Source organism: Haemorhous mexicanus, chromosome 20, assembly GCF_027477595.1.
Source record: "Haemorhous mexicanus isolate bHaeMex1 chromosome 20, bHaeMex1.pri, whole genome shotgun sequence".
Taxonomy (NCBI): Eukaryota; Metazoa; Chordata; class Aves; order Passeriformes; family Fringillidae; genus Haemorhous; species Haemorhous mexicanus.
This window is the reverse complement of record NC_082360.1, coordinates 1,913,446-1,939,841: the sequence shown is the minus strand read 5'-3', so window position 1 is coordinate 1,939,841 and position 26,396 is coordinate 1,913,446. Positions and strand designations below refer to the sequence as shown.

At 44.6% G+C, this 26,396-nt stretch overlaps 1 protein-coding gene across 1 annotated transcript; it reads right to left on the bottom strand.

Moving 5' to 3' along the window:
* Nucleotides 1–7,507: 7,507 nt before the first annotated feature.
* LOC132336703 (myosin heavy chain, skeletal muscle, adult-like) lies at nucleotides 7,508–22,409 on the bottom strand. The gene is made up of 38 exons (XM_059864478.1): nucleotides 22,203–22,409; nucleotides 21,971–22,114; nucleotides 21,723–21,879; nucleotides 20,403–20,430; nucleotides 20,191–20,305; nucleotides 19,972–20,064; nucleotides 19,810–19,873; nucleotides 19,627–19,725; nucleotides 19,417–19,520; nucleotides 19,205–19,343; nucleotides 18,389–18,507; nucleotides 18,142–18,291; nucleotides 17,644–17,814; nucleotides 16,855–17,164; nucleotides 16,657–16,727; nucleotides 15,916–16,003; nucleotides 15,705–15,822; nucleotides 15,424–15,547; nucleotides 15,200–15,336; nucleotides 14,842–15,097; nucleotides 14,124–14,366; nucleotides 13,847–14,023; nucleotides 13,616–13,761; nucleotides 13,438–13,528; nucleotides 12,960–13,349; nucleotides 12,667–12,793; nucleotides 12,372–12,490; nucleotides 11,627–11,823; nucleotides 11,145–11,328; nucleotides 10,893–11,058; nucleotides 10,601–10,725; nucleotides 10,107–10,415; nucleotides 9,806–10,009; nucleotides 9,394–9,519; nucleotides 9,129–9,299; nucleotides 8,933–9,037; nucleotides 8,695–8,790; nucleotides 7,508–7,798 (listed from the first exon to the last, which is right to left on the bottom strand). The coding sequence occupies exons 1-38, from the start codon at nucleotides 22,407–22,409 to the stop codon at nucleotides 7,646–7,648; spliced, it is 5,823 nt and encodes a 1,940-aa protein (XP_059720461.1). The 3' UTR covers nucleotides 7,508–7,645.
* Between the last annotated feature and the right edge of the window lie 3,987 nt (nucleotides 22,410–26,396).

Genomic DNA, 26,396 nt, shown 5'->3' with positions numbered 1-26,396 from the left:
TCATCAGTGGGGAAACTGAGATGAGGTAATGCAGGATAGGGGATGTAAAGAGAGGAGGGACAGGCAGCGCAGAGAGAAGATGCAGTAATGTGGGTGCATTGTAAATGAGAAGTTGATGCAGCAAAAGTTTTGCTGGAATGGAGAGGGCTTGAGATCTGCTGTCACTCCTATAGGAATCCAGGAGACAAACTCACTACAACATCATTCATTTCAGAATGTGCTAACACTTTTCAACATTTCTTTTTCAGTCTCAAAGAGCAAAAATCTCAAGAGGAGTTCATACTTTGGAGATGAAAATCAAGAATTGTGATGAAATCCTTTTAATTCATTCTCTCCCTTCTCATTTTAGAAATAGCTTAGTTTCAGTAGACTGAGCCAAGAAAACAAAATTAATCCAAATGCTACACCTGGAACACATATACATACTTATTGTTGCCAAAAAAAGTTTAATATAACATAGATTTGGAAAATAGACAGGGTTACTAGAATAGTTTATCTTCTAATGAGAAGCCTTTAGCTGTAGGAACGAAATTATCAACATGCAAGAAAAGACATTGTCTCATATACTGACTTGATCCAAAATGCCAAGATAAGCACCCAGGTTTCTTGTTAAAAAATGGAAGATGTGCAGCATTTTTACTACTTCATGTTAGTTTTACATTAATCTAGAAGGAAAATTTCCAATGGGAATTGCAGCTTGCAAATGCAATGGGATTTGCAGCTTGCAAATGCTATTCTCAGCTATGCTGTTAATATTTTTAAAACATGCCAGGAGGGACCTTTTTGCCTGCGGATCCTTAATGACTGATAAGGAATGTGTAGCCTCTTACTGAAGATCCCTGGGTAAAGTAAGACCTCTCAGGAATGCTGGCATGAGACAAGGAGAAATGCCAGAACATTAATTCTCGGGTGCAAGCTTCTCACTGTGACACTTTTGCTAAGATGTGGCTGAACACTGGACCCTGGAGATGGTAAGAATGAATTTTACATTGAATTTCTATTGAAATATGGTATTGTGTTGAATTAAATTAAATATGTTGAGTACTTTCTCTGGTTTTGGCATATTTAATCTGAGTAATTTTCTACCTGGGTGAGATTAGTCCTTCAGAGACTTGAGCAGTGCTAAAATGGATGGATAGAAAAAGAGTTGGGGATTGTGCCTGGCAAAAAAAAACCAGTGATGAGCCTAACAAAGGAGAGATTAACTAAACTGGTGGGGTACTTTGGGCCAGTAACTGGCTTGGCCATTGCAAGAACAGAACAGGAGAGGGCTGACCTTTGTGCCTGTGCTGCTTAGAACATCCTTGTATCTCAGGGTAGCTGTGAATGGACTGAGATGGCCTTGAGCTCTTCTGATCCTGCCCCTACCTTTGGAGACTCATTTCTGCAATGCTTAGTGAAGGTATTAGCTGATCTCACAGCAGAGAAAACATATGGGATTTCTGATGTTTCAACAGTTTATTTTGAACCTAGGAATGTCTTTATTTTGCTTGGTGAGACCTAAGTGTCTGCCCACTGAGGAAAAGTAAGTCTTGCAAAGCAAAGTGAAGAGGGAGGGCAAAACCAGCTAGAGATTAGTGACAGTTGACTCCCAGAATTTTTAGACTTAATGATAAACTGCTTTCTGTGTGCGTGAGATTTCTATGGTTACTCAAATTCCTCCCATCTTCACAGCATATGTCAGAGAAACATGAGCAGCAGGTTCTGGATGAGGAGGTGACATTCAGGATGCCCTTTCCATCACATGCCAGAGTAGCTGAAAATCTTCAGTTACCAAACAGGTGAGTGAGGTGGACAGGCTCTGATGGCAATGGAAGGAAAAGGAAAAGGCAAAAGAAGCTGGACCATGGCATGGAAAGAGAAGAAATGAGAACAGCAATATGAAATAAAATTGGCTTGAATAATTGGCTTGTTTCTCTGTTAACTGTACTTGCAAGAGAAGCAGAGAGAGGCTACACGATGGAAATAAATTTGCTTAGATTTGCACAACTAGCCTCTTTTTCCCCTCTAAGTGAATGTTGCAATTATATAAAAAATGTTTACCACTTTTCTTCATAAAACAAGAAGGACATCAGAACATTAAACCCAAATTGTACAAGGCATTTTAAAGTGCAGAAAAAGTTTGCAGTATTGATACCAGATGTTTAGTATTGGTAATTACCATATTCATTATGTACATTAGAAGAAGAGGGTTCTCCAAATTTGCTTTCAGTTTTGAGAGGATACACCTTAAGAATAGTAAAACTTTGGTTTCTCATGGGTGTTCTACAAGTGTTCTAATAATGTAATATGGATCTTCAATAAAGCTGTGCTATAATTCCCAGGAGAACATGTGGGGCTAGAATCATCTATCTAAAGATGGCTTTAGGAAGAGCACACCTTGTTTGAAATGATTAGTTTAGACTGAAAATTATAGCAAGTTGTAAGAATCCTTAAAAATCCCTGCAAATAAAACATTCAATAAGTGTGATATGAGTTTAGAATCCTAAGGAACAAGATAATTTTCCAAGTACAGCATATTTTCAAGGTATTAATAATTTATGGTTGATATTTTAATAATTTTATATGGTTCAAAATATATTGTCGAAAATAAAAATGCTGGTTTTATTATTCACTTATTTACCATCCCAGCCCAGTGAATTCTTTTCTACCACGGAAATGTTCTAGGTCTGCCACATTAACATATGAGCACAAATACAAACCAAAAAATTCCCCAGAAATCTTCAGAAATATCAAAATATACTTTTGATGAGTTATAACCTCCACAGCCTTTTCTTCATAATTCCAAAGCCATAAACCTTCTTGACTAATCATCACAAAAGTACTTTATTTCTATTTATTGCATTTACTTCTGAAGATTTGAGACAAATTATCCAGTTTCTCAGAGTTGCTTTTAATTCTAATGCCATTTCATTCTGCCAAAGTGTTTATATGTCCCTGTCCCAAAAATCTCTTAGGACCTTCACAAATTCTGCAGTGTGACAACCATGTGAGGTAATCAGGGCAGGGAGTTGTGATAGTCACGGTATGGTCAAAAGGGCAGCTCCTGTGGCAGGTACATGATGTGGTTTCCAAGTGTGGCACTGAATACCCCTGCTTTAAAAGGCAATAGAAATCACAGCACAGGATGCTCATGTATTCTTTACCTGCCATGGTAGCTCTGGGTATTTTAGGCCAGAGTTTTTTTCCCCTGAAGACCTGGGTCTCTGGCAGACTCATGTTGGGACAGCCTGGGTCCATCTCAGTAGCTCTATCATGATGGAAAAGTCACATTCTGGCCACAGATTCCTCCTAGGACAAGGGATCCACCAAGCCAAGGTCATGAAGCACAGCTCACCTAAATAGGGCAATTATCTGTTCTTGGCTTTCCAAAGCTCCTCCCTCCTGCAGCTGTGGGCAACTCACTGCCACATGCCAGGGCAGAAGGAGAGGAAAGACCTCGCCCCTGTCAGCAAGAGGAAGGAGATGACTGGAGGGCGCTGGAGCTGGAGGACACTTCTGTGCCTGCAGCCTTGGCTGTATGGAGATTCCCAGATGGAACTGTCCCCTTTGGGACAGAAACAGCATCTTTGGGGGTGGGTGGCTCCCATGCCCTTCCTCACCTGGTTTCTGCACATTCTGTCATGGTGGAATCAGCAGTGGTTGCATGGGGAGTCTTTGAGAATGTCCTCATTAATCTTAGTATCAAACAGGAAAATCCCTGTGGCCCCACAGTTTGATTTGCATTACAGGTATGATCCAGGGGCCCATTGAATGTGCTGTCACCTCAGACTGGCATTCACCTCTTGGGACTTCCATCCTTTGCCCTGAAAACCCATTTCAGTCTAGGTGCCAGGTCCTCAGCACTTGCTGTTCTGCCCATCTGATCAGCTCTTATCAAGCTGCTCTACCAGCTTAGGGAGAGATGGCCTGGGTTTGCAGTGTGTGCTAGAAACTGACCCTACCTCTCACAGCAGCCCTCTCTCCTGGGAAGCTGGTCCTGCTGACATGTCCCAGGGGAATATCTCCCCTCTGCAGAAAGAAACCTCAGGGCAGGAAAGGAAGGCAAAGAAGATGATGAGGAGGATTTCTTCTTTGCAATGTAGCTCTGCTATTCTTTTGCATTGAACAGTGAAGGTCAGGTGAGCTTTGCTTGGGTTCACAGTGCCATGTTCAAATCTGCTTTACAAGGAAGAATATCTTGATAATTTCCTGTGTTTTGCAGTTCCATAGAGGTAGACCATGGGAATGGCTCATCTGCACTTTAGGCTGCCAAGAAGTTTTTCTGTCACTCCTGCTGACCTAAGAGTCCAGGAAGTCCTTATGTGTGGCAGCTGGACCTCATCCTAGGAGGAGTGAGGATGTTCAGAGCCCCAGGCCTCTCCTGGTGCCTGCACTAAGTCCAGCCAGATCACAGTTGCCAAGAGAACTGTTGCAGTTGCTGTCCTTGGGCTGCTCCACAGGGTGTGCAGTGGAGGTGGCAGGGCCACTGACACTGTGTCTTGTCCTTTTGTTAGCCACACACTCCCAAGCACCTCCATGGTTCTCTTTCTGGGCAGAGTGCCCAGTGCACATGAGGCCCTGTGCCCTGAGCAGTGCCTGCTTCTGTCAGCTCCAGGTCTTTATTCCAGCATTGACGACCCAAACATTTCCAGCTGTTCTTTGGCCTGTCTCACCTGTTCTTTCTTGTGTCCCAGTGGGGAACACATGAAACTGGCTGAGCCACCTGGCTGGATTTTAACCCCTCTGCTGTGATTTGCTCCTAACAGGCAGGCCAGGCAGTTTCAGCATCTGGGTTAAAACAAGATGGGGCCAGCAGTTTCAGCATGTTTGAAGCACCCAGGTTTAAACGAGATGGGCCCAGCAGGTTCAGCATGCTTGAAGCACCCAGCTTTCAGGGAGATCTCCCTGCTGGTCTGCAGAGGAGCAGGGCCCAGAGCAGGGTCCCCTCGATGGCTCCAGGCTGCCATCCCCTGGCACTGGGTGCTGGAGCAGAGGGCCTGGTCAGCTGCTGCCCAGGAGCTCCCTGTGACTGACAGGAGCCTGATGGGGCCCTGGGACCGGCACCCCCTGCTCCTCTCACCAGGAATAATGCTGTTGGCTACCTGCCAAGGATCCCTAAAGGAACTTCAGTGTCAGGTGACAAGGCCCAAGCTGAGGAGAAAGCTGATGTGACCTGTGCTGTCAGAGCAACAGCCAAGGCCTGAGGGACAAGGCACAGCCACCATCCCAGCTGATGTCCTGGGCTCAGTGTCCTCTCGTTGCCCATGGTGACTGTACCTGGCTGGGACACGGCTTTCCTGAGCTCCCCAGAGGGCCAGGGGAGTCAAGGTGCAGGCAGGGCTGAGTCTCCATAAGCATCATGTCAGAGCAAACAGCCTGGCCAGGGCTTCTGCTGCAGCCCTGATACTCCCTGACACTGTAGGCTGTACTCTGGAATACGACCCTGCATCCTTCCCTACATGAGGATTGGGAAAGCACAGCTTGAGCAAAGGGACATGGATGGCAGCTGAACCTCAGAGCAAGCCCTGCCTCTGCCTTCATCCTCACCCAGGAACTCCAGGATGGCAGCTGTAAAATGCTGCACTTTCAGACTTACAGCTCAGCCTGTCTTTTCCATTTGCCAGTCAAAATGAGAGAGGCAAAGCCCCATCCACCCCAAGGAGCCCTGGCTGACTGCTGGAAGTACATGGGCAGCTGCTGTGCTGCCCATGGGCCAGCACATCCCAGCAGGGGATGGCCATGGCACTGGGCTGGCACAGGGTCATTGCATGGGCTCCAAAGGGGAACAGACTGGATTCAGGTTCTGAGCAGGGAGAGCACGCTCGGGCCCCATTCTGGTGCTTAACCTTTCAGCTGGCAATGGAGCTGTGCTGCACTGAGTCTCTCTGGGGTAAGAATAGCAGCTGCTGCCTTGGGACACAGCACACATGGCCAGCTCCTCCAGGGCAGCACGTTGCAGTGCCACATAGAAGGCAGCCTACCCACCCAGGAATGTCTTCAGGCGCTATTAGTGGAAGCAGATCATCCCCACAAACAGGCACGACCCCGCACAGGAGCCTTGGGAGGGTGGGGCTATTTTGGGCTTTTGACATTGAGCATGAAAGGAGACACGTGCTGGGCTCATCCTCCTGCCATGGGCCTCCTCCAAAGCTCCTTTCAGCCTCGTCCCCTCCTCCAGCAATGGCTCTTGTGAAGGCTGAGGGGCAGTTTGGTGTGGCCTTGGAGTGCAGGAGGTGAGGGCAGAGGGAGCTGTGAGTTTGCTGGGGGGCAGGACCAGCCCTCAGTGCCATCAGCAGTGCCCAGCTGTGCTCAGGGCAGGTCCTGCCTCAGGGTGTGCACCTGTCCCTGAGCTCAGGGTGTGGGGCCTCCTGCTTTATTCTCAACCACACCCGTGAGAGGCAGAGAGATACAAATGGGTGCATGCAAGAGAAACAGGCAGAAAGCTGGAGGAAGAAGCAGATGATTTTACAAAAAATCTAAAGAAGGCTATAGGAAGTCAGAACAGACACAGCCACATGCACAATGAGAGAGTTGTTTTTTTGGTGACATGCCAGTCATTCCCCATCGGTGTCCTTTGGGACAGTGTTTTTGGACAAGTCTTCAAAGAAACTCTCCAGGTGTCTCATGTGACCGTAGGGCTCGTTGACTCCTCACTGGTGTGCATGACTTCTGCAAAATGGGGATGTCATGACTGGCTGTGACAGCTTCCGAAAGGGACAGAAGTACAACAGTGGGAGTAATTTCATGAGCTGAAAGGATTTCCAAATTAACTTCTTAGCCCTCAGCTCTCACTAACCTTTTTGACTCAGTGTATACACAGAGCCCCATGGCCTTTGAGGTTTCTGGGAAAGTCCTCTGGAGCTGAGTGTTCTCTCTGTCAGTGTGGTGAAGAGGTGTGTTGGAGCCATGTGGTGTGTGAGAGCTGGGCGCTAAGGGACAGTCCTGACAGTCCTTCCAGCACATGGCCCCAGACAGGCTCAGCTGTTTGCCAGCTCAAGAGGAACTGGCAGCAGCTGGTGGCAGCAGCTGAGGAAATCTAGGGTGAGGGAGATGGCAAATGTAGGGACACTATTGGTGTCTTGTAAAAGTGCTCTTTGTGACTGAAATCATCTCTGTCAAGGAACTGTCAGTCCTTCAGAGTGCAGTGCACTGCAACTTCTGATGACTTTCTCAGAGACTGATGTTTCGGGTTTATGAGGACCAGCATCACAAACAAGAGCAGGAAAAGGAAAAAGCAAAAGGATCACCCCCTCTTGTCTGTACCATGTGAAAGATGCTGTGCTGAAAAGACAATGGGAGAGTCATTAGGCAGGAGCTGGACAAAAAACTTCTGGAGACGGGAGAGAGCACAGGCTGGATTTTTCAGTCTCTACAGCAGGGGCCACCCTCTAAGTTTGCAGATCCTCAATCCAGCACTAACACCAGCTTCTCCCTTGTCCCAGAAAGGAAAAGTAAGGAAACTTCTTCTGCAGTGCAATTGCCTGAGGAAAACAAAACTCAAATAGGAACAAAACACTGGCCATAATGTGTATGCAGAGGAATCTACTATATTCTTTATTCACTAGACACTGGGGTGGGTACAAAGGCTCATGGCAGAAGAAAAGTGACCAAGAGGTTCACATTTTGTGCAGCCCTCAGGTCACTTTGCTGTCTCATGACATCCTCACTCTTCCTCTTCTATCCTCCTATGGAACTCGCGGCTCTTGGCTCGGAGCTTGTTGACCTGTGACTCTGCAATGTCAGCCCGCTCCTCGGCCTCCTCCAGCTCGTGCTGGATCTTGCGGAACTTGGACAGGTTGACATTGGACAGCTCCTCCTGTGTGGGGAAAGGGAGTCAGTAGTGAGGAGCCATGGGCAGAGGCTTTGTTCCTCTGACACCTTGGCTTTGTTGAGCTGAAGCTTTTCCCTTGGGGGAAGGCACAAATCTCCATCCCGTTTCTTCCACTGCTCACACATTAGCCTCACACAGAGCTCCTCATCCTTGCCTTTGAGGAAGATCCATTTTAGAAGGTCCATAATGGGATTTGAACATAATTTTGCTTTGGAATGTGGGAAGGAAACAAAATGCGCAGCTGGAAATGTGATTTTTTTAGTGCAGAATCAAATGTTCAATTACATCTGCAGATGCTTAAGTGGGGTTAGGAATTTATGAGAAACAACAATTACAAGAGGGCTCCTCTCATAAATTGCCTTAACTGAACCAGAAGCCCTGCTCTGTGCTGGACTGTTTCCACAATGAAGAAATCATACTCAGGTAATCTTAAATTCAGGGGCTGTAGGGCTTCCCTCAGGGCATCACTGACTGCTGCATGCTTTGAAACAGGCAGAGGTTCCTGGTAAAATTATAAAAGCATAATACAAAGTTATTTGGGAGGGCAATTCCAAGACCTTCCGTGTCTGCTATAAATACTCTAAAAAAAAGTATTTTCCAAATTTCTTAATAGATTGTGTTACTAATATTAGGTCAAAGACTCCTTATAGGAGTCTTAGGTTGCTTTGTGGTTCTAATGCAAAAAATGCTAGGTGCATTTGCCCTCCTCAGTAGTCTTCTTAGTGATTCATTGGCAAGTCTGATTTTTGATCCTTTCAGAGAATTAGGAGAACTCCATTACTGATGAGTGGCATCTTCCAACAATCTTGTATCTATCTCCTCAATGGCCAAACTACCCTCTGGGAAAGTCGTTCTTGCCAAACACTCAGAGAGATACTTACGGCCTCCTCAGATTGTCTCTTGTAGGATTTCACTTTCATTTGCAGCTTGTCCACCAGATCCTGCAGCCTCAGAACATTCTTCCTGTCTTCCTCAGACTAAAGCAGTTGGTAAACAGAATAGTCAGTCAATTCTTGGTTCTGCATCACGTGAGGTTAACAATTGCCCTTGGGAATGGTGTGGGCAGAGTGTGACTCACTGTGAGAAAGCCCAGTGAGAGCAGGAGAGCTCCTGCCTTACCTGGTAGGTGAGTTCCTTCACCCTCCGCTCGTACTTGCGCACACCCTTCACGGCTTCAGCGCTGCGCTTCTGCTCAGCATCAACCTCCCCTTCCAGCTCCCGCACCTGCAAGGACAAGCCCATCCCTGCAGCTGCCCAGGCAGTGTCTCTCCAAGGAGGGACACACTCACTCAGGCACAGCCCCAGCCCTACACACCCTGGCCTCCAGCTTCTGGATCTGCTTCTTCCCTCCCTTCAGTGCCAGCTGCTCGGCCTCATCCAGACGGTGCTGCAGGTCCTTCACTGTCTGGTCCAGGTTCTTCTTCATCCTCTCCAGGTGGGCACTGGTGTCCTGCTCCTTCTTCAGCTCTTCTGCCATCATGGCCGCCTGATCAGAGCAAAAGGTCAAAGCCAATTTGGGAGTGGAGATATTTTGGGGAGAGCACATTCATCATCATCAATGCCAGGAGCACCCAACTCACATCTGTGATGGCCTTCTTGGCCTTCTCCTCAGCATTGCGGGCTTCCTGGATGGTATCCTCCATTTCACCCTGGATCTGGGAAATGTCTGTTTCCAGCTTCTTCTTGGTGTTGATCAGGCTGGTGTTCTGTGCAATGGGAAGGAAATAGCAAGAGTTGAATTCTAAAACCTGCCATAATAAACCTTCTGCCTGAACAAAGACTTTTCCTTCCAGCTTCCACCTCCTATTGTGGAATTATTGTTACAATGGTTGTTTACAAAATGTCAGGCATGGGCTTGGGGAACTGATGCAAAACATGCCTCTCCTTGGGTAGAGGAGTTGTAAGGCCTTTCTAGAACTGCTGGTTCTCTTGTAAATTCCACCCCTATGTGTTTGGTCAGTGTCAACAGAGCTCTTTGTTCCCTGCCCTGACCTGAGTGTGGAGGAGCTGCACACGTTCAGCAGCATCCAGAAGCTCCTGCTCAGCCACTTTCCTCGACCGCTCCGTCTGCTCCAGGGCTGCCCGAAGCTCCTCAATTTCAGCCTGCAGCAGGTTTGCTCTGCGCTCTACCATGGCCACCTGCTCCTTCAGGTCATCCTTTGTCCTAAGTGCGTCGTCCAGATGGATCTGGGTGTCCTGGAAAGAGAGAGAAAAGAAATTAGTAAGTGTCAGTCGCTTGAGTGGCCGAAATATCAGGATCTCATTTCTCTTTCTGTAGCTCTGCTGAACAGACCTTGAGCACAGCCTGGGTGTTTCTCAGGTTCTTCTGTGCCTCTGCAGCCTGGCGGTTGGTATGGCCCAGCTGGATCTCCATTTCATTCAGGTCTCCCTCCATCTTCTTCTTCAGCCTCAGGGCTTCATTCCTGCTCCTGATCTCAGCATCCAAGCTGCTCTGTAAGGACTCCACAACTCTCAGGTGGTTTCTCTTCAGCTGCTCAATCTCCTCATCTTTCTCTGCTATCTTCCTGTCAATCTCAGCCTTCACTTGGTTGAGCTCAAGCTGCAGGCGCAGGATCTTCCCCTCCTCATGTTCCAGGGAGGCCTGGACAAGTGGACACAAACATTAATAACATCAATAAACCTACTGTTTGTTTTTTAGGGAATGATAGGATATTTCTAGATATCTCAGCTCTCTGCCCTCCCCAGCCAGAAGAGAGGACAACCAGGCCTTGTTAGCCCTATTTTCTCATTTCTTTACTGCAGACACCAGTGACTATAGTCATGTACCTCAGCTTCCTCCAGAGCAGCCTGGATTTCAGATTTCTCCTGCTCAATCTGCTTCTTCAATTTCTCCAGCTCGTGAATTGCCTTTCCTCCCTCTGCAATCTGCTCCGTGAGGTCAGAAATCTCCTCTGTGGGAACAAAGATCAATGGCTTGGTCAGGCACAGAGCAGAATGGGAAGGGCCCTGTCCCACCAGGATGACAGGCATCTCTGCAGACCTGCAGGCACAGACCCATGAACAATGCTGGTAATGGCTGATAGAAAGGCCAGTGAGGAACAGAGGGCCAGGGACTTACGCTGCAAGTTCTTGTTCTCCCGCTTCATTGTTTCCAGGTGGTCCAAGGACTCCTCATAGGCATTCTTCATCTTGAACAGCTCCGTGCTGAGAGAGCGCGACTCCTTCTGCGAGGCCTCCAGCTCAGCCTGCGTTTCCTCATACTTCTGCTTCCATTCTGCCAGGATCTGAAGAGAAACGGGGGGTGAGTAGGGCTGTGGCCATCACGGGGCCCTGCTCTGGCCAGGAGTGCTGGTGCTGGAGGCCAAAAGACCTTGTCAAAGTTCTTCTGCTTCTTATCCAGAGCAGCACAGGCAGCATTGGATTTCTCCACATCAATCATCAGGTCCTCGACTTCATTCTGCAGCCTCTGCTTTGTCTTTTCCAGGGAGGCACATTTGGCATTGACAGCCTCAACCTGTTCCTCTGCATCCTGCAGGCGCTGGGCCAGCTTCTTCCTGAGGGAGATAAGGTCAGCTCACATTATACTGAGTATCAATGCATGCTTTTTATTATTGTGTGCCTACTCAATTTGCAGTTTGCAGTCACACAGTACTAAGGTATACATTTATGCTGTCCTTAGGCTTTGTTTTTACTATAGCACTACGTATATTGTAGGATAAATTTTCTCATTTTTCTATTGCTCTTCCACAAATCAGATCCATGACTTATTTCTCAGAATATAGTGATCTTTCCCTTGCTATGTCACCTTTGAATTTTCAGTCTTACTTTTCTGCTTTTTCAGTCATCACATACTTGGCCTCCTCGAGCTCCTCCGTGCGCTGAATCGCGTCCGTCTCGTATTTGGTTCTCCACTGGGCCACTTCGCTGTTGGCCTTGGACAGGGCTCGCTGCAGCTCCCCCTTGGCCTCCTGCTCCTCCTCATATTGCTCCCGGAGCAAGTCACAGTCGTGGCGAGCGGACTGCAGGGCATGGGCCAGGGCATTCTTGGCCTTGAAGGACAATTGGGTTGGGACAATTAATTTCCCATGGGATAGTAAAATATTAACTTGATGATAGTTGTTGCAAATTCTTGGAATATGACTTTTAAAGTCAGACCGAGAAAAAATAGCATATTCATTCCATGTTTGAAGAATCTAGAATGCCTTTTCAGGAGAGATTATGGGTAAATTGTAAGTGACAGCTATACAGCTGCGAATCATTGAATCCTTTTAAATATGTTCTAACATTTCAGCTGCCACTGTGAAAAAGTTGACTAAGATGTGCAATTTCCTTTTACATATATCTCAATCAATTTTTATCTGTCATCATAAATTGATTAAAGACCTGAAATTGTTTTTCCTGTCTCAGTATCCACATTGGAAGGGATGTCTTCCTTAGCTTTTTACACCACAGAGGGAGGAGGAAAAATTTCTCACCTTGCTTGGTAGCTCAAAAATTAAAAGGATACAGCAAACATTCTAATTTTATGTGAGAGTAGGAAACATAAAGTAAATAGATACCCAATCCAAAATCAACCCCCTACAGGAAGTAACTTTACCTTTATTTCTTCCTCTAAATGTCTCTTTAGTTCCTCAATCTGTTGAGTGAATGCCTGTTTGCTTCTGGATAATTGAGATATCAAACCATCTTTTTCTTCCACCTGACGTGAATATTCACCTAAGAAAGTTTTCAGACAGATTGCCATTTAGAATCAATATCAAATCAATATCAATATTTTAAGCACAGTATACCAGCTTACAGAGACAAGATCAATTTGAGTAAAGCATCAATCTTTTTTCTTATTATCACTGGTTACAGTTGTTCCATTTTGAGGGGATATCGGAGTGTCTCACCTGACTCTGTCTGCAGACGAGCTCTTTGAGCATTGAGGTCATTGATCATGCGCTGATGTTCTTCTTCCTTGGTCTTAATCTCACTCAGCTGATCTTCCAGAGTGCGGCACATCTTCTCCAGGTTGGCCTGTACATCAAAGTAATGTAAAAAAAAAGGACTACCACTAAATTCTAGCATGCTGTTCTCAAGGTGAAAAACAATGCAACTGGATGTGATAGCAGAATATAATCAGAATCAAAATCATGTATTAGGGAGTGTATAAGAGGGCAGTAACATGACAGAAGCTCCATACCTTGGCTTTGGAGACAGACTCCATGTTACTGGCCAAGTCATCAATCTCCATCTTCAGCTCACTCTTCTCCTTCTCCAGCTTCTGCTTCACGCGTTGCAGGTTGTCGATCTGCTCGCCCAGCTCAGCTGTGCTGTCCGCGTGCTTCTTGCGCAGGGCGGCAGCCGTGGCTTCGTGCTGCAGCGTGGCCTCTTCCAGGTCACGGCGCATCTTCTGGAACTCGGCCTCACGCTTCTTGTTCATCTCAATCTGAGCTGCTGTGGCCCCTCCTGCTTCTTCCAGGCGCTCGCTGATCTCCTCCAGCTCCCTGGACAGGTCAGAGCGATGCTTCTCTGCTTTAGCGCGAGAGGTTCGCTCTGCCTCAATTTCCTCCTCCAGCTCCTCAATGCGGGCCTGCAGAACAGCAGGGACCCTTCACAGCCGTGCCCTCCTCCTGCCTGAGCTGAGCCTGAGCAAGGTAAGGGAAGGAAAAGAGACTTGCCTGCAGCTCCTTGATCTTCTTCTGAAATTGCACACCCAGGGCTTGTTCATCCTCAATGTTGCTCTGGATCTGGCTGATTTCAAAGTCTTTCCTTTGGGCCAAGTGAACCGTGTTAGAGCTCCAAGAAAAGAGACAAGTGGTGCAGCCCAGCACTCAGGTGCCCCAGAGCCACACTTACTTCTTCAGTTTCTCATCCAGCTGCTGCTTATCATTCTCCAAATCCATGATGCTGTCCTGGGCCAGCTTCAGGTCTCCTTCCAGTTTCCTCTTTGCTCTCTCCAGATCCACGCGCAGTTTCTTCTCTTGCTCCAGAGACCCTTCCAGCTAAACACAACAAGACCATCAGGCCCCTGCCAGCCAGGCTGGACTCCATACCTGTCCTGTTCCTGCTCTATGTCTGTGTGCTTACATCATCCACTTGCTGTTCCAGCTTGCTTTTGGCTTTGGTCAGAGTATTGACTTTGTCTTCCTCTGCCTGCAGGTCATCCAGGGTCTGCTGATGGGCCTCTTGGAGGGCTTTCTTCTCCTTTGTCAGCTTCACAATGGTCTCATCCAAAGCTGCCATCTCCTCAGTCAGGTTTTTCACCTTTGAGACGAAGGGAACAAGCACAGACAGAAAATGGTGCTTAAAACTTTCTAACAAGACAAGTTTTTCCAGAGTGCGAGTGACAGGTTCTACCTCATACCTTGTTTTCAGTGGCGTGTTTTTCCTTCTCCACCTTGGCCAGTGTTAGCTCAAGGTCATCAATATCTTTCTTCAGCTCTGAACATTCATCCTCCAGCTTCCTCTTCTTGGCTGTCAGATCAGCGTTAATTTCTTCTTCATCCTCTGCCCTTTCAGTCACCTCCTTAATTTTGGCTTCCAGCTGGATTTTGGTTTTGATGAGCTGGTCACACCTTTCCTCAGCATCAGCCAAGCTATCTGCTTCCTGTTGGGGAGACAAAATTTTGTGGATTCTAATGTTTTGAACTTTCTTTGCTCGGACTCTTTTATCATTGTGTAGCAGCTGAACCTGACCTTCAAGACCAGCAACAGAAGGATATTAACTGCTAGTTACCAAGCAAAGGGAGGATAGCTTTTCCTGCACCTGCATTCACAAATACCACTTTCAAGTGTGGTTTGCATTTTGCCACAAAATTAATTCATTGTTCTACCTCATTTCGAGGATTTACATTTGCCTCCTTCCTCTGAAGACAAGAGCACTAACTCCCAGTTGAAACTCCCTTTCAGAGTGCTTACCACATCACTGCTAGAACTTGTTTTCTCACCTTCACATACATATGATGGATAATTTCCCAAATTTATGACTTTTGGTCTTCTATAGTCTGATCTTCTGTTCATAAAGAAACGTCTGAATGTATAGACTTATTTTCTGAGTGATAAAATAAAGGTGATAAACTCACAGCCTGTACTTGGAGCTGCAGGTCGTTTTTCTCCTGCACAAGTTTCACCATTTTCTCTTCCAGCTCCTTCCGCTTTGCCTCAGACTTTGCAAGCTCCTCCTTGGTTTTCTCAAATTCTTGTTTCATGTTGGCCATCTCCTTCTCAGACTCTGCACTCTTCAGCAAGGGCTTGATCTTGAAGAACAGCTTCATCCATGGCCAGTGTTTGACATTCATGAATGCACGAATGTTGTACTGGATGCAGAAGATGGATTCCCTGAGGCATAATTAAAATGCACAATGAATATTTTCAGTCTGACAAGTGTCAACACTTCCCCCAAGCTGAATGACTCTTTAACTGAAGAAGAGGAAGGTGTACCTGCGCTCCACCATTCTCTGGTATTCCACCCTCATCAGGAAGCCCCTGCACCTGGCCTGGGTGCGGGTGATGAGCTGTGCCAGCTTCTCATCCCTCATCTCCTCCAGGATCCCTATCAGCCCAGCTTTGAAGAACACCTTGAGAGAGGGAGCGTTGCAGAACATCACTGTCAGGTAGAGAGAGCAAAGCCCAGGCAGGCAGAGAATGGGGGGGGGATTTTGTACCTTGGTGTGTCCAAATTTGTACTGGGTGTGGTCCACATCGATTGACCCAAGGAGCTTCTCAGAAGCCTTCTTGCTATCGATGAACTGTCCCTCAGGGATGGCACTGGCATTAAGCACCTTGTATCTGTGGAATCAGAAGAAGATAAGGCTATTTTTTTCCAAGCAACACGCAGTAGCCTCTAAACCCCATCAACTGTTTTTGAAAACAGAGCACAGCCCAAATGGACCCATGAATGAACCAACATTGCTTTTAGTGATGCTGACAAGCACAGAGCTCTCACCTTTGTTTGAAGTCAGCGTAGAGGACTCTGCTGGGGAACCCTTTCCTGCAGATCCTGATCCCTTCCAGCACGCCGTTACAGCGCAGCTGGTGCAGCACCAGCTCGTGCTCCATGGCACCTGGCAATGCAGAGCACAAATGAGTGGCACAGATTGCAGTGCAGAGGGGAATGGATGCATCAGAGCAAGGATCTTTCAGCTTGGGGCTCTTACCAGGTGTTTTAGTCTCATTGGGGATGATGCAGCGCACAAAGTGGGGGTGAGTGCTCCGCAGATTGGTCATCAGCTTGTTGAGATTCTCCTAGAGGAACCAGTTACCAGTGTGAGTTTCCTTGTATCGAGTGTTTGATGCACCAAGGTAATGATTTCACAGCTTCTCAAGCTGGGTTTTAGAGCATTTAGATAAAGCCACAGAAATAAAAACTTTCTTCTAATTGAAGATACTGAGCAGCAGAGTGAAATACTACAGTGCTGCTATTGGTTCTGTGAAAACTTATATATAATTTCACATGTTCACAAAAAATAAATTACTTAGATTTTTCACATTCTTCCTTCAAAAGTCAATCTACTTTAGTTTTAAAAAATAGGGATTTTTTTACAATGAGATATATATCTCCTTGGAAATTATTTTCAACTCCTCAACAGAAACGGAAGAATACTAGTATTACCATTCCAGACTGACCCAAAGACATAAAAATATGAAGATCTGAAGGGTATCTGCTTATAAAAAAAAAGTAAGAGAGAAAACCACCACGAATTAGATTTCCATGATTTTGAAGAATGAATGCTTCTTTTGGGGCATATTTGCAATGTTAAAATTGACTCTGGAAAAGCTGATGTGGAATTCCCAAAGAAATTTACTCCCTTTATACTAATAAAAAATAGCTCTTTCAAATTTAATATTGGGTCACCCCCTTTCTTCACATTTCAGTGATAACAGATACAGTACTATACCCGGAAAAGAGCTGAGACAGTCTGGAAGGAAGAACCCTTCTTCTTGCCTCCCTTCTTGCCACCACCAGCCTCTGCAAATTGAATAAATGAAAACAACATTTTAAAATTAACATGAAACAATTTAAATGTTTAATGTTTATGGCTTTAATTCTGTGACAAGTCTCCCACATTAAAAATACAATTTCCACAAAAACTGACCTGCATCTGCTCCACCATAGTTGGCAAAGAGTAAAGCCAGGGTCTTCACAGATGATTTCTGGTACAGCCCAATGACAGTTTCATTCAGAGGGTCCTTGTTCTTCTCCAGCCACCCAGAGATGTTGTAGTCCACTGTGCCAGCATAGTGCACCAGGGAGAAGTGGGCCTCAGCCTTGCCTTTGGCAGGCTTGGGCTTCTGGAAGTTGTTGGACTTGCCCAGGTGCTGGTCATAGAGCTTGTTCTTGAAAGAGGTGTCAGTTGCCTTGGGGAACATGCACTCCTCTTCCAGGATGGAGAAGATGCCCATGGGCTGGGAGTGATTATGACAGACAAGAGGGAGAAACAGATTAGAAAGGAGACATCTCTTGGTTGGAAAGTTGTTGAAGTCAGAAAAGGAAGCTGCTCCAATAGTGGCTTTAAGTCAGAGAAAATTAATTAAGGCTTAACTTTTTTCAGTGTTGCTGTTGCATTCAGAATTATGGAAATTCCTTTGCAGGTGAAATTATTATAGATATGACAATGTGAAATACTGATCTCTCCATAAAACCTGTTTACTGGTGAGTACTTAGAGAACTTGACCTTTTTCACTTAATTTTGTAATTTGGCAATGAATTCTCTAACCAAAAGCCTTCATATCTGTGTAATGATCTCCAAAACCACTTTTACCCTGTTGCCACTTTCACAGAGTATATTTTTAAAGAAGCCAAGATATTCTCACATGCTTCTTAGTTGTTTCTCATTGTAAGCATAGAACACCCAATTTGTATTAAACTTGAACAGGAAGGATACCTTCTCAATGAGCTCAATGCAGGCAGCCAGGTCCATCCCAAAATCAATGAATGTCCATTCAATCCCCTCCTTCTTGTACTCCTCCTGCTCCAGCACGAACATGTGGTGGTTGAAGAACTGTTGCAGTTTCTCGTTGGTGAAGTTGATGCACAGCTGCTCAAAGCTGTTGTACTGCCAGACATGAAAAGACATACAACACTTTCAAGGATCAACAATAATACCAAGGTGTTTTCTTGTAAAATCCTAATTCACCATGTCTTATACTTTAAGTACAAGTCATGCTCCTGTGTAGTTTTCCTTTGCAATCTCTCTAAGATATTTAGAAAAGAGAGGTTTCTAATTTAGAGTAGTGAGAAGATTCTCTTGTTTTTTCAGGATTAAAAATATGATTCCAAAAGCCCTACAAAAAAGTGTGGGGAGATAATCACTTCTATGAAATATATTTCAAATTTCTCAATTATAGTTCTACAAAAGTGCTGGGAAAGCTGTGCTCCTTACATCAAAGATCTCAAAGCCAGCAATGTCCAGGACACCAATGAAGTACTGCCTGGGCTGCTTCGTGTCCAGCTGTTGGTTGATACGAACAACCATCCACAGGAACATCTTCTCATAGACAGCCTTTGCCAGGGCACCCACTGAGTTGTTCACCTAAAGCATAGAGAAAGCATTGGAGGTTATTATACACAGCAGAGGAGAATCAGTGGGAACCATCACAGCATGCTCCACATTACCATGTTTCTTCTACCTGCTGCACAGTTTGGCCCTTGGTCACGTATTCATTCCCCACCTTGACTCGGGGGTAGCAGAGGGCCTTGAGCAGGTCTGCTGAGTTCAGACCCATCAGGTAGGCAGCCTTGTCAGCAACTACCACCAGAAAAGAGAGAAGAGTTGATATTCAAAAATTCCTAAATATCAGTGCTTAACTGTCCCAATAGGGTTCTACACAAGGTTGCACAACAGTATCTGTCAAAGTTACAAAGCTATTTTCTCTTTTTGTGTTCAGGACTCAGAGTCTCTAACTCCTGCTGAGCTTCAGATTCTGCAAGCATTCTTCAAGAGACCTCATTGCCTTTATCCTCTTCCAGGTGCCAGTATGAAACTTCAAATTTTCTAGTCATATAGCAGGAGGATTTTATCACTCAGAAAGATGGAGTTATGGACTGTCATTCCTGGTATGACAGAGACTAATGAAGTACACATCTCATGTCAGGGTTCTTTCCAGTAGGTGAGGGTGAAGAGGAGCACAGCCTTCTGTCTTGTTAGGGCTGCTCCATACTACAGCAGGGGTTGTAAGGTGCATTTCACCTTAAGTATGATTAGCAATATTACAGCAGCTGACATGGAAGTCTCCTGGCTTCCTGTTGATGTACACTAGATCTCTTATATAGCAGTCACAGAGGAAAAAGTACATGTATCATTAAATGAGATAAATGCTTCAACTGGCATTTAGTAATGGAGCAACTACTGTTATTCTTAGTTTACACATGTAAAGCCTGAAATCAGCCTAAGTCCTTATGTAATAAAGACTATCTCTTTTGGAAAGTTTGCTGACCGCTGGTACCTTCTGTGCCATCAGGCTCTGCCTGCTCCTCTCGTTGTTTCTGCTTGAACTTCAGGTTCCCATAGTGCATGACAGCCCCTGTCAGCTTGTAGATGGCTGTTTTCTCATCAGCACTGAAGCCCAGGATGTCAATGGCACTCTGGCAACAGAAACACAATGTACATACAGCAGGGCTCAAGTCCACCAGATGATCATGTGGTAAAGTTACTCACATCTGTGGCCATCAGCTCCTCCTGATCATCAATGCTGGGGACTGTGATCTCACCTTGACTCACAAAGTGGAAATCATAAGGGTTGGTGGTAATAAGAAGCATGTCTGAAAACAGCAGAAGGAGAAAAACAAGCTTAATTTAGTTTCCAGATAAGAAAATAAACCATTGCTCAGTGATCTTCCTTCCAAAAAAGTTACTGATCTTTCCTACCAATGAGCTCCGGCTTCTTGTTGGACATGATCTGATAAAAGATGTGGTAGCTCCTTTCCGCCTTGAGCTGGAAAGTGACTCTGGACTTCTCCAGCAGATCTGGCAAGGAAGGTAGGACATAGTCAAGCACAAGAAGTGGGGAAGGCTGGAGGGAAAGGGGATCAGGCCAGAAGGGTGTCTTACATGTTTCAATGTCAGCAGAAGCCAGTTTGCCTGTGGCACCAAAATGGATTCTGATGAATTTACCCTGAAAGTGGCAGGAAAGTCAATTGAGATTTATTTTACTAATCTGGACAGCAAGAATATTCAAATTGGTGTTGACAGTTGTACCAATTAATAACTCACAAAGCGTGAGGAGTTGTCGTTCCTCACGGTCTTGGCATTTCCAAAGGCCTCCAGCAGTGGGTTGGCACTGATGATTTGATCCTCAAGCGTTCCCTGCAGGGTGATAATTATCCTTTGCCAGTTATCCTTTCCAATAATCATGTCATGGCCAAAGAAAAGCATTGATTCCAACATGTATCTTGCTGTCCAGATTGGTAAAATAAGTCTCGTTTGACTTACCTGCATTTTGCCTGATGAATTTTCCTCCTTCTTCTTCTCTCCACTGGCTGCAATTGTTGCAAAGTACTGGATGACACGCTTTGTGTTCACAGTCTTCCCGGCCCCGGATTCTCCGCTGCCAAAGCCAAGAGAGAAGCAGAGGGTGCGTGGTCAGGCAGGAGGTGCCCTGGCACCGGGCAGCCCCCAGGGACCCATGCAGGGGGGGTACCTACGTGATCAGGATGGACTGGTTCTCCCGATCTGTGAAGAGACAGAGGTAAGAAACAGAGGTAAGAAAAGACAAATAAGAAATTCAAGAACTAGGAGAATAATAACAACTGAATTTTTCAGAGGATCCAGGAACAGTAAATAGCAATAAGTGCCCAGGGAATTCTACTGGGTACTTTTGTTGCTGTCAGCAGTACTGCAGCTCTTAGCAACTGGTTCTATAGAGGGATCACTGCAGAAAAACTTCAGTAGTATTATGCCTTTCCTGACATTGCTTTTCCATCAAGCTACTTATTTCTCTTTTAATAGGCAAGGAAAATATTGAGGTTGTAATTGTTTTGTATGTAAATTATTCTGAAGCTAAAAGTCTCTAGAATAACCTTATCAAAATTTGGAGGCATAATTAATAACAGAAACATCTGACCAACATATTTCATCCTTTTTCACCTCTATTTTTTTTATCCCTATATATACAGAAATTATGCATTCTTGAGATTATACCTTGACAACATTCGTTTTTTATTTTTCTATTCTGAATGTATTTCCCAGAGTCTAAGAAAAGAAAGGAGAAGTTCTAAAATTCTACACACCTTTCATTTCAATGCATATATAAGGAAGAGAAAATAGGAGGTGAAAGGAAGAGGGAAAAGTGGCACGAAATTTTTTTAAGTTGCCCAATTTAAATGCTAAAAGCTTTATTTTTCCCTTGATATTTTTTAATGAGGCTTACTTTTCACTATACATTGCAATTGATTTATATATGCAGCGACAGACCAGTGCGCGAGTTCCAGAGATCATTGAAGGCTGTATGTAATTTAGATCACATGGCCATCATCTACATAATGAAATCCATTTGCATATTAAGTGCCTCAGGTGAGGCTTACGTACCTATTTTAGGTAGAGCTCTCTGTTTTATTTGCCAGCACTGATGCTTGAAAATTTAAATTTATATTATGCACATAATTTATAAAGTATGTGTCATTTAACTGTACCCTGTACTCTCCTTCTGAGACTAATTTAGTGATTAACATACACAAATCCATCCATATATGTTAGATTCCATTATAGGCATAAGGTCTGCACCACAAAATAGGTGATTTCTTTCCAGTGAATTGACACCCTCTAGGTTATGTCCTGGTCTTTAGTGACTCTAATGGAAGCATTGACACTCAGCTCTCACAGACCACTAACGTGCATTAATCTTCCATTAATTTCACATACACGCTTTTTTTTTAAGTGTGGCACCATATTTCCAGAGAATACCCTACATTTCCCTCTACAGATAGACAATTTCAAGAACAGCTCAAAGGAAATCAAGCACTCACCAGTCAGCATGGACTGATAGGCGTTGTCAGAGATGGAGAAGATGTGTGGAGGGGCCTCCTGGCGCTTCTTGCCTCGGTAGGCCAACACCACCTCGGGGTTGTACACCGGCAGCCACTTGTAGGGGTTGACGGTGACGCAGAAGAGACCCGAGTAGGTCTGCAAGGAAGGGACACAGCACCTTGGCTTCCCCTGAGCCTGGCCCAGCAGCTCCTGAGGCTGCCCAGGGGAAGCTGCTGCTGCCACTTACGTAGATCATCCAGGCTGCGTAACGCTCTTTGAGGTTGTACAGCACAGCGGGTTCGTGCAGGTGGGTCATCATGGCCATGTCCTCGATTTTGTCATACTTGGGAGGGTTCATGGAGAAGACTTGGTCTTCCTTCACAGTCAGGGTCTGCCAAGGAAACAAAAGATCCACACGTGTCACCTAAAAGCTGAAAGTGGAGATCAAATGTTGTTCTTGAGCCTTGTTTTTGACTCACCTCTCCCCCTTCAGTCTTGACAGTGACTTTGCCTGATTCCCTGCTTGTGATTGTCCCTTTCACAAAGGATTCTTTGGGATGAGCCACAAAGACCGATGACTTGGCATCAAAAGGTTTGTTCTGGGCTGCAATTCTCTCCTTCTCCGATTTTCGGAGGTAAGGAGCTGCCTCCCCAAAAACAGCCATCTCAGCATCTCCAGAGGCCATGTCTGTCCTCTAATGAAAGTTCGTCAGCAGAGGTGCCTTGTGAAGAACAAAATGTTGTTGGTCATCAAGAAGAATAATACAATTAATACCAATGAGAAAGCTCCTTGTTTCTTGCTCTTTAGAAAATAAATTCCTTGTTAGACTCCAAAATAAACTCTTGGCAAGAAACCAATTAAATCCACTTTGATTTGAAGTTAAAAGTACCCTAGTCTGAACCCAAGAGTAAGGCTTAGGCTTCTACAAGCTGTAGATCTTGTAGCAGTAAACAGATCTGAATATTGAGTACAGTTTGCTAAGTCACCCTGAATTCTGGCAAGGTTTGAGTTTTTCACAGAAAGAATCTAGTTGTAGAAAAATCACTCTCTGTTCAGGTCCTTAATTATCAGCCATGAGTCTTCAAGAGAGTGCTTTCTTGCCGAAAGGATTACCTTTTTCATTAAAAATGAAAAATTCCTTCATTTTTTAGATCTTCCCTATTTCCAACTATCTAGCCTAAGCAAATTCAGCTGGAATATAAGAGGATTTATGAAGAGAATTTGTGCAGCTCTTTAAAAGTCCTATCCTAGAATATAGAATAGGAATGGATTATTCAGTGTATTACCTTTGAGTAACAGCTTGTATCCTGGAATATGGCCAGCCCTGTAAAATAGGAAAGGCAGTTGTTTCTTATTGCTGAACAGAATTCCATAAAATACTGTAGATTGAAAATACAGGCATGCATCAAAATTACACTGAAAATTTTTGTTCACATGGGCACTCCCTCATGGAAATGGTTGTTAGAGACAGAAGAAATGAAACAGGATATTGCAAGGATATGATCCTCTTTCTTCAAGCTCGTGAAATGCATGCACTTACCTGGAAGCCTTCTGCAGAGACAGGCTAGACTTGTCTCTGGCAGATTTTATAGTGTCTCGTCTGCAGATGATGCAGATGGTCCCCCTTTCTTCGGTCAAAACATTTCTGGCAAACCTTTTTTGGCCAAGCATTGTCTGTCAAACTAAGGGCATAATTGTCACTTGATTTGAATGATATAATTAGAACATTTTTATGTCTTACTGACTACGTGAATAGATCTATAAATAATTTGTCAAGAGTGTTAAGGAGAGAATCTGGACTACTCAAGGCACTTAGAGAACTTGCATGGTTCTATTGCTGCCTTTCTCAGTGATTTGCTCCTTGACCCATGGTCGTTTCCTTGGTATGTTTATACCACAACTTTTCAGTCATGTAATGGTGATGACAACGCCTATGATGCTTTAGGAACATATGCATTGGGAGGAACAGGGAAAATATGTAAAAAACTAGAAAATAATGTTTGGAATCACTTTTCAGTGGTATTTTCTAAAAAGGAGGAAGTAAAAATCTATTACAGCTGAGTTTTCTGCATATGATACTCTCAATAGCTTAAATTATTTGAAATAAAGTGAGTTGGGAGCCTGATCCCAAGTAATGGGAGACTCTACTTTGATATGGAGCTCTTGAATAGATTCCTGAGCTGACTGTTGAGGAATCAAATGTTGCAAATGAGTTAAGGTAGCCTAAAGTATCACCATCAAAGGCATTAGTGAAAGAGGGTTTAATATAAATTTGCAAAAGCACAACAAAGTTTGATGGCAAGGTTTGTTCTATTACTTGCTGCAAGGATCAAGAAAAATCTACAAAGAATTCTTTTAGAATGATTTGCACAACAACTGGGGATGCAAAGGGCAAGGGTAAAAAGCAAAAGAGAAATCATCCTGTTGAGTTATGAGGTTCACAGAGGGCCCCTTGATTTCTAAACTCTTGACAGACTCTAGGTGCCATTGGATCTAATCTAAGTACCAGACCTGGTCAACAGTTTGTGTGTAAAGGGTTTTAAGAAAACTTAGTCATTGACTAATTTGACATTCAAAAAGTGATTCAAATGGATTTACTATAAGTGTAACATTGACTTATAGATCCCAGATAGCAACATTAAAACTATACTTGCTGTAGAGTGCTTAAATGAACTCACACATGCACACACACAGACACAAAGGCGTGTGTATAAATGTTCAAGGCTTACACCTGTTAATAGTTCCCTCTGAGTTCAGTGAAATTTTCATTTTAAATGTCTTAGAATTTTTCGGTGGGCAAGAGCTGAGCCTCAGGGACTGGAGAATATTGCTCTGGTGAATCAGCTTTTGGTGAATTTTTTGAAAATCAGTCTTCCATTTTTCACAGACTTGAGAGTTCATGAGTTTTGAGAGGCACCCCACTCTGAGGGAGATACTGGTTGCAGCCAGAATGAGTAATTAATTTCTGAGAAATGTATACTGACCTTAGCACTGTTTGCCTTTTTTGGTTGAACAGCAGACTCATACTGAACAGACTGCACTCTGGGAGAGATGAAAACTGGGAAGCTGAATTCCTTCTAGCTCTTGCCATGTCCAGCACTGAAGTCCTGTGTTAAAATTTCTCCATGCTCATGCTGTTCAGGGAATTCAGGTTCCTCAAGTTTCCTGCTTCAGGCTCTTCACCAAGTATCTCCTCATTTCTCAGCAGCTGTCCTTTCAGGACAGAAATACCAACTGCAAATAAAGAAGGGGCTACCATACTGCTCAAGCAACTCATGTAACACCCATAGGGGAATACAACTGCTCCATACATTATGGGCAGATGTTATTTTGGGTTCTAGTACTCACTGCCTGTGAGTGCTTGTAGAAATCACTAAGTAGGGTGTGAAAGAAAAGCAGTGTTGACTTACGTGGTTTGAATACAGCTGTGGACATAGCTGAAAATAAAGCTATTTGAGAATTTATATATGACAATATATGTAATGTAGCATCCTATGAAGGGTTCAAATAGTCCCCAGAAGTCAACATGATTGTGTTTCTAAAGCACATCTCTCCTGAACAGTCTCTTCCACAGCTGCTGCAAAGTGTGTGCTAACTAGCAGTTCCTGGAATGCAATGAATTCCAATCTTACAAAGTCCAGAGTGCTAATTCTGTTGCTTATCACCCCAGCTTTCTGCTGGATCCTTCATCCAGTCATGTATTTGCTGGAGTCTGAGGTGCCATCTGGGATCATATTTATCACAAGTTCATCCCTGCTTCCAATATTCAGTGTTGCCTGTCCAGTATTTACATTGGGCTATTGACATCAGCACTGCCTAAGAATTTCTGGCAAAGCTTGCCTGGTGCTGTTGCCCTCACAGCAGATGTCCACATGGCTGAAAACCTCCCTAAGGCAGAGGAGACTTGAGTTTCTACTAGTTGTAGAAATCCCTTCACTACTTTGTCTCTCTCAGGTCACCCATAAAAGACCCTATCACAACATCCCTCAGTTTCCTCCCATCTCTGACAGGATGTCTGCAGCCCAAAAGTGAAGAACTACACGAGCAAGGGGCACTTTGACATAAAGCATAAACCCTTCTCATTTCCCCTGTGTATTCTTCCTACACAGTCTATACTGTCCCATGACTGTGCTCCCGTAATGCACACTGTCCTACATTACCTCCATAATTCTGATCATATTCCCCTTCTTCCTTGTAAAATTCCTACACCTGCAGCTATTCCTCTGTCATTTCTCAGCTTAAGTGTTCTTCCCATAATGAAGCTGATTTCAGATCTTTATCATCAGGTTAGTAGTCTCATGGCAGATTTCCTTTCTTCTCAGTCCTCAAATACAGATGTCCAAAAATCATGGCAAACTCATAGATGAACTTGTGAAGCTTCCAAACACAATGAAAGCTCCTACTTAAGAATCCATTAGTATATCACAGGGCTCCCAGGTAACCAATGTAATCCCATGCCATTAAGAGGGTTTATGGGGAAACCAAGAGAACTACAGTGCAGCAGGGCTGATGGCTTTACTGGACAAATTAATTCAGTACCCCTCCCTCAACTCACTTTTTGAGGGCAGCACCAATAGTTTGTTTTCTTGGTCTCAATCCTTAAATTTTGCAGTAACAATAACACGGGAGAAACCCAACAGGGCACCGGCTGTTTTTCATGCTTTGGTTGGAA

Coding starts and splice junctions, on each gene's coding strand:
- LOC132336703 (XM_059864478.1), bottom strand. CDS start 22,409: ATGGCCTCTGGAGATGCTGAGATGGCTGTTTTTGGGGAGGCAGCTCCT. Junction 21,880..21,970: donor ACGCAGCCTGGATGATCTAC/GTAAGTGGCAGC, acceptor CCTTCCTTGCAG/ACCTACTCGGGTCTCTTCTG. Junction 15,337..15,423: donor ACAAATTTGGACACACCAAG/GTACAAAATCCC, acceptor CCCTCTCTCAAG/GTGTTCTTCAAAGCTGGGCT.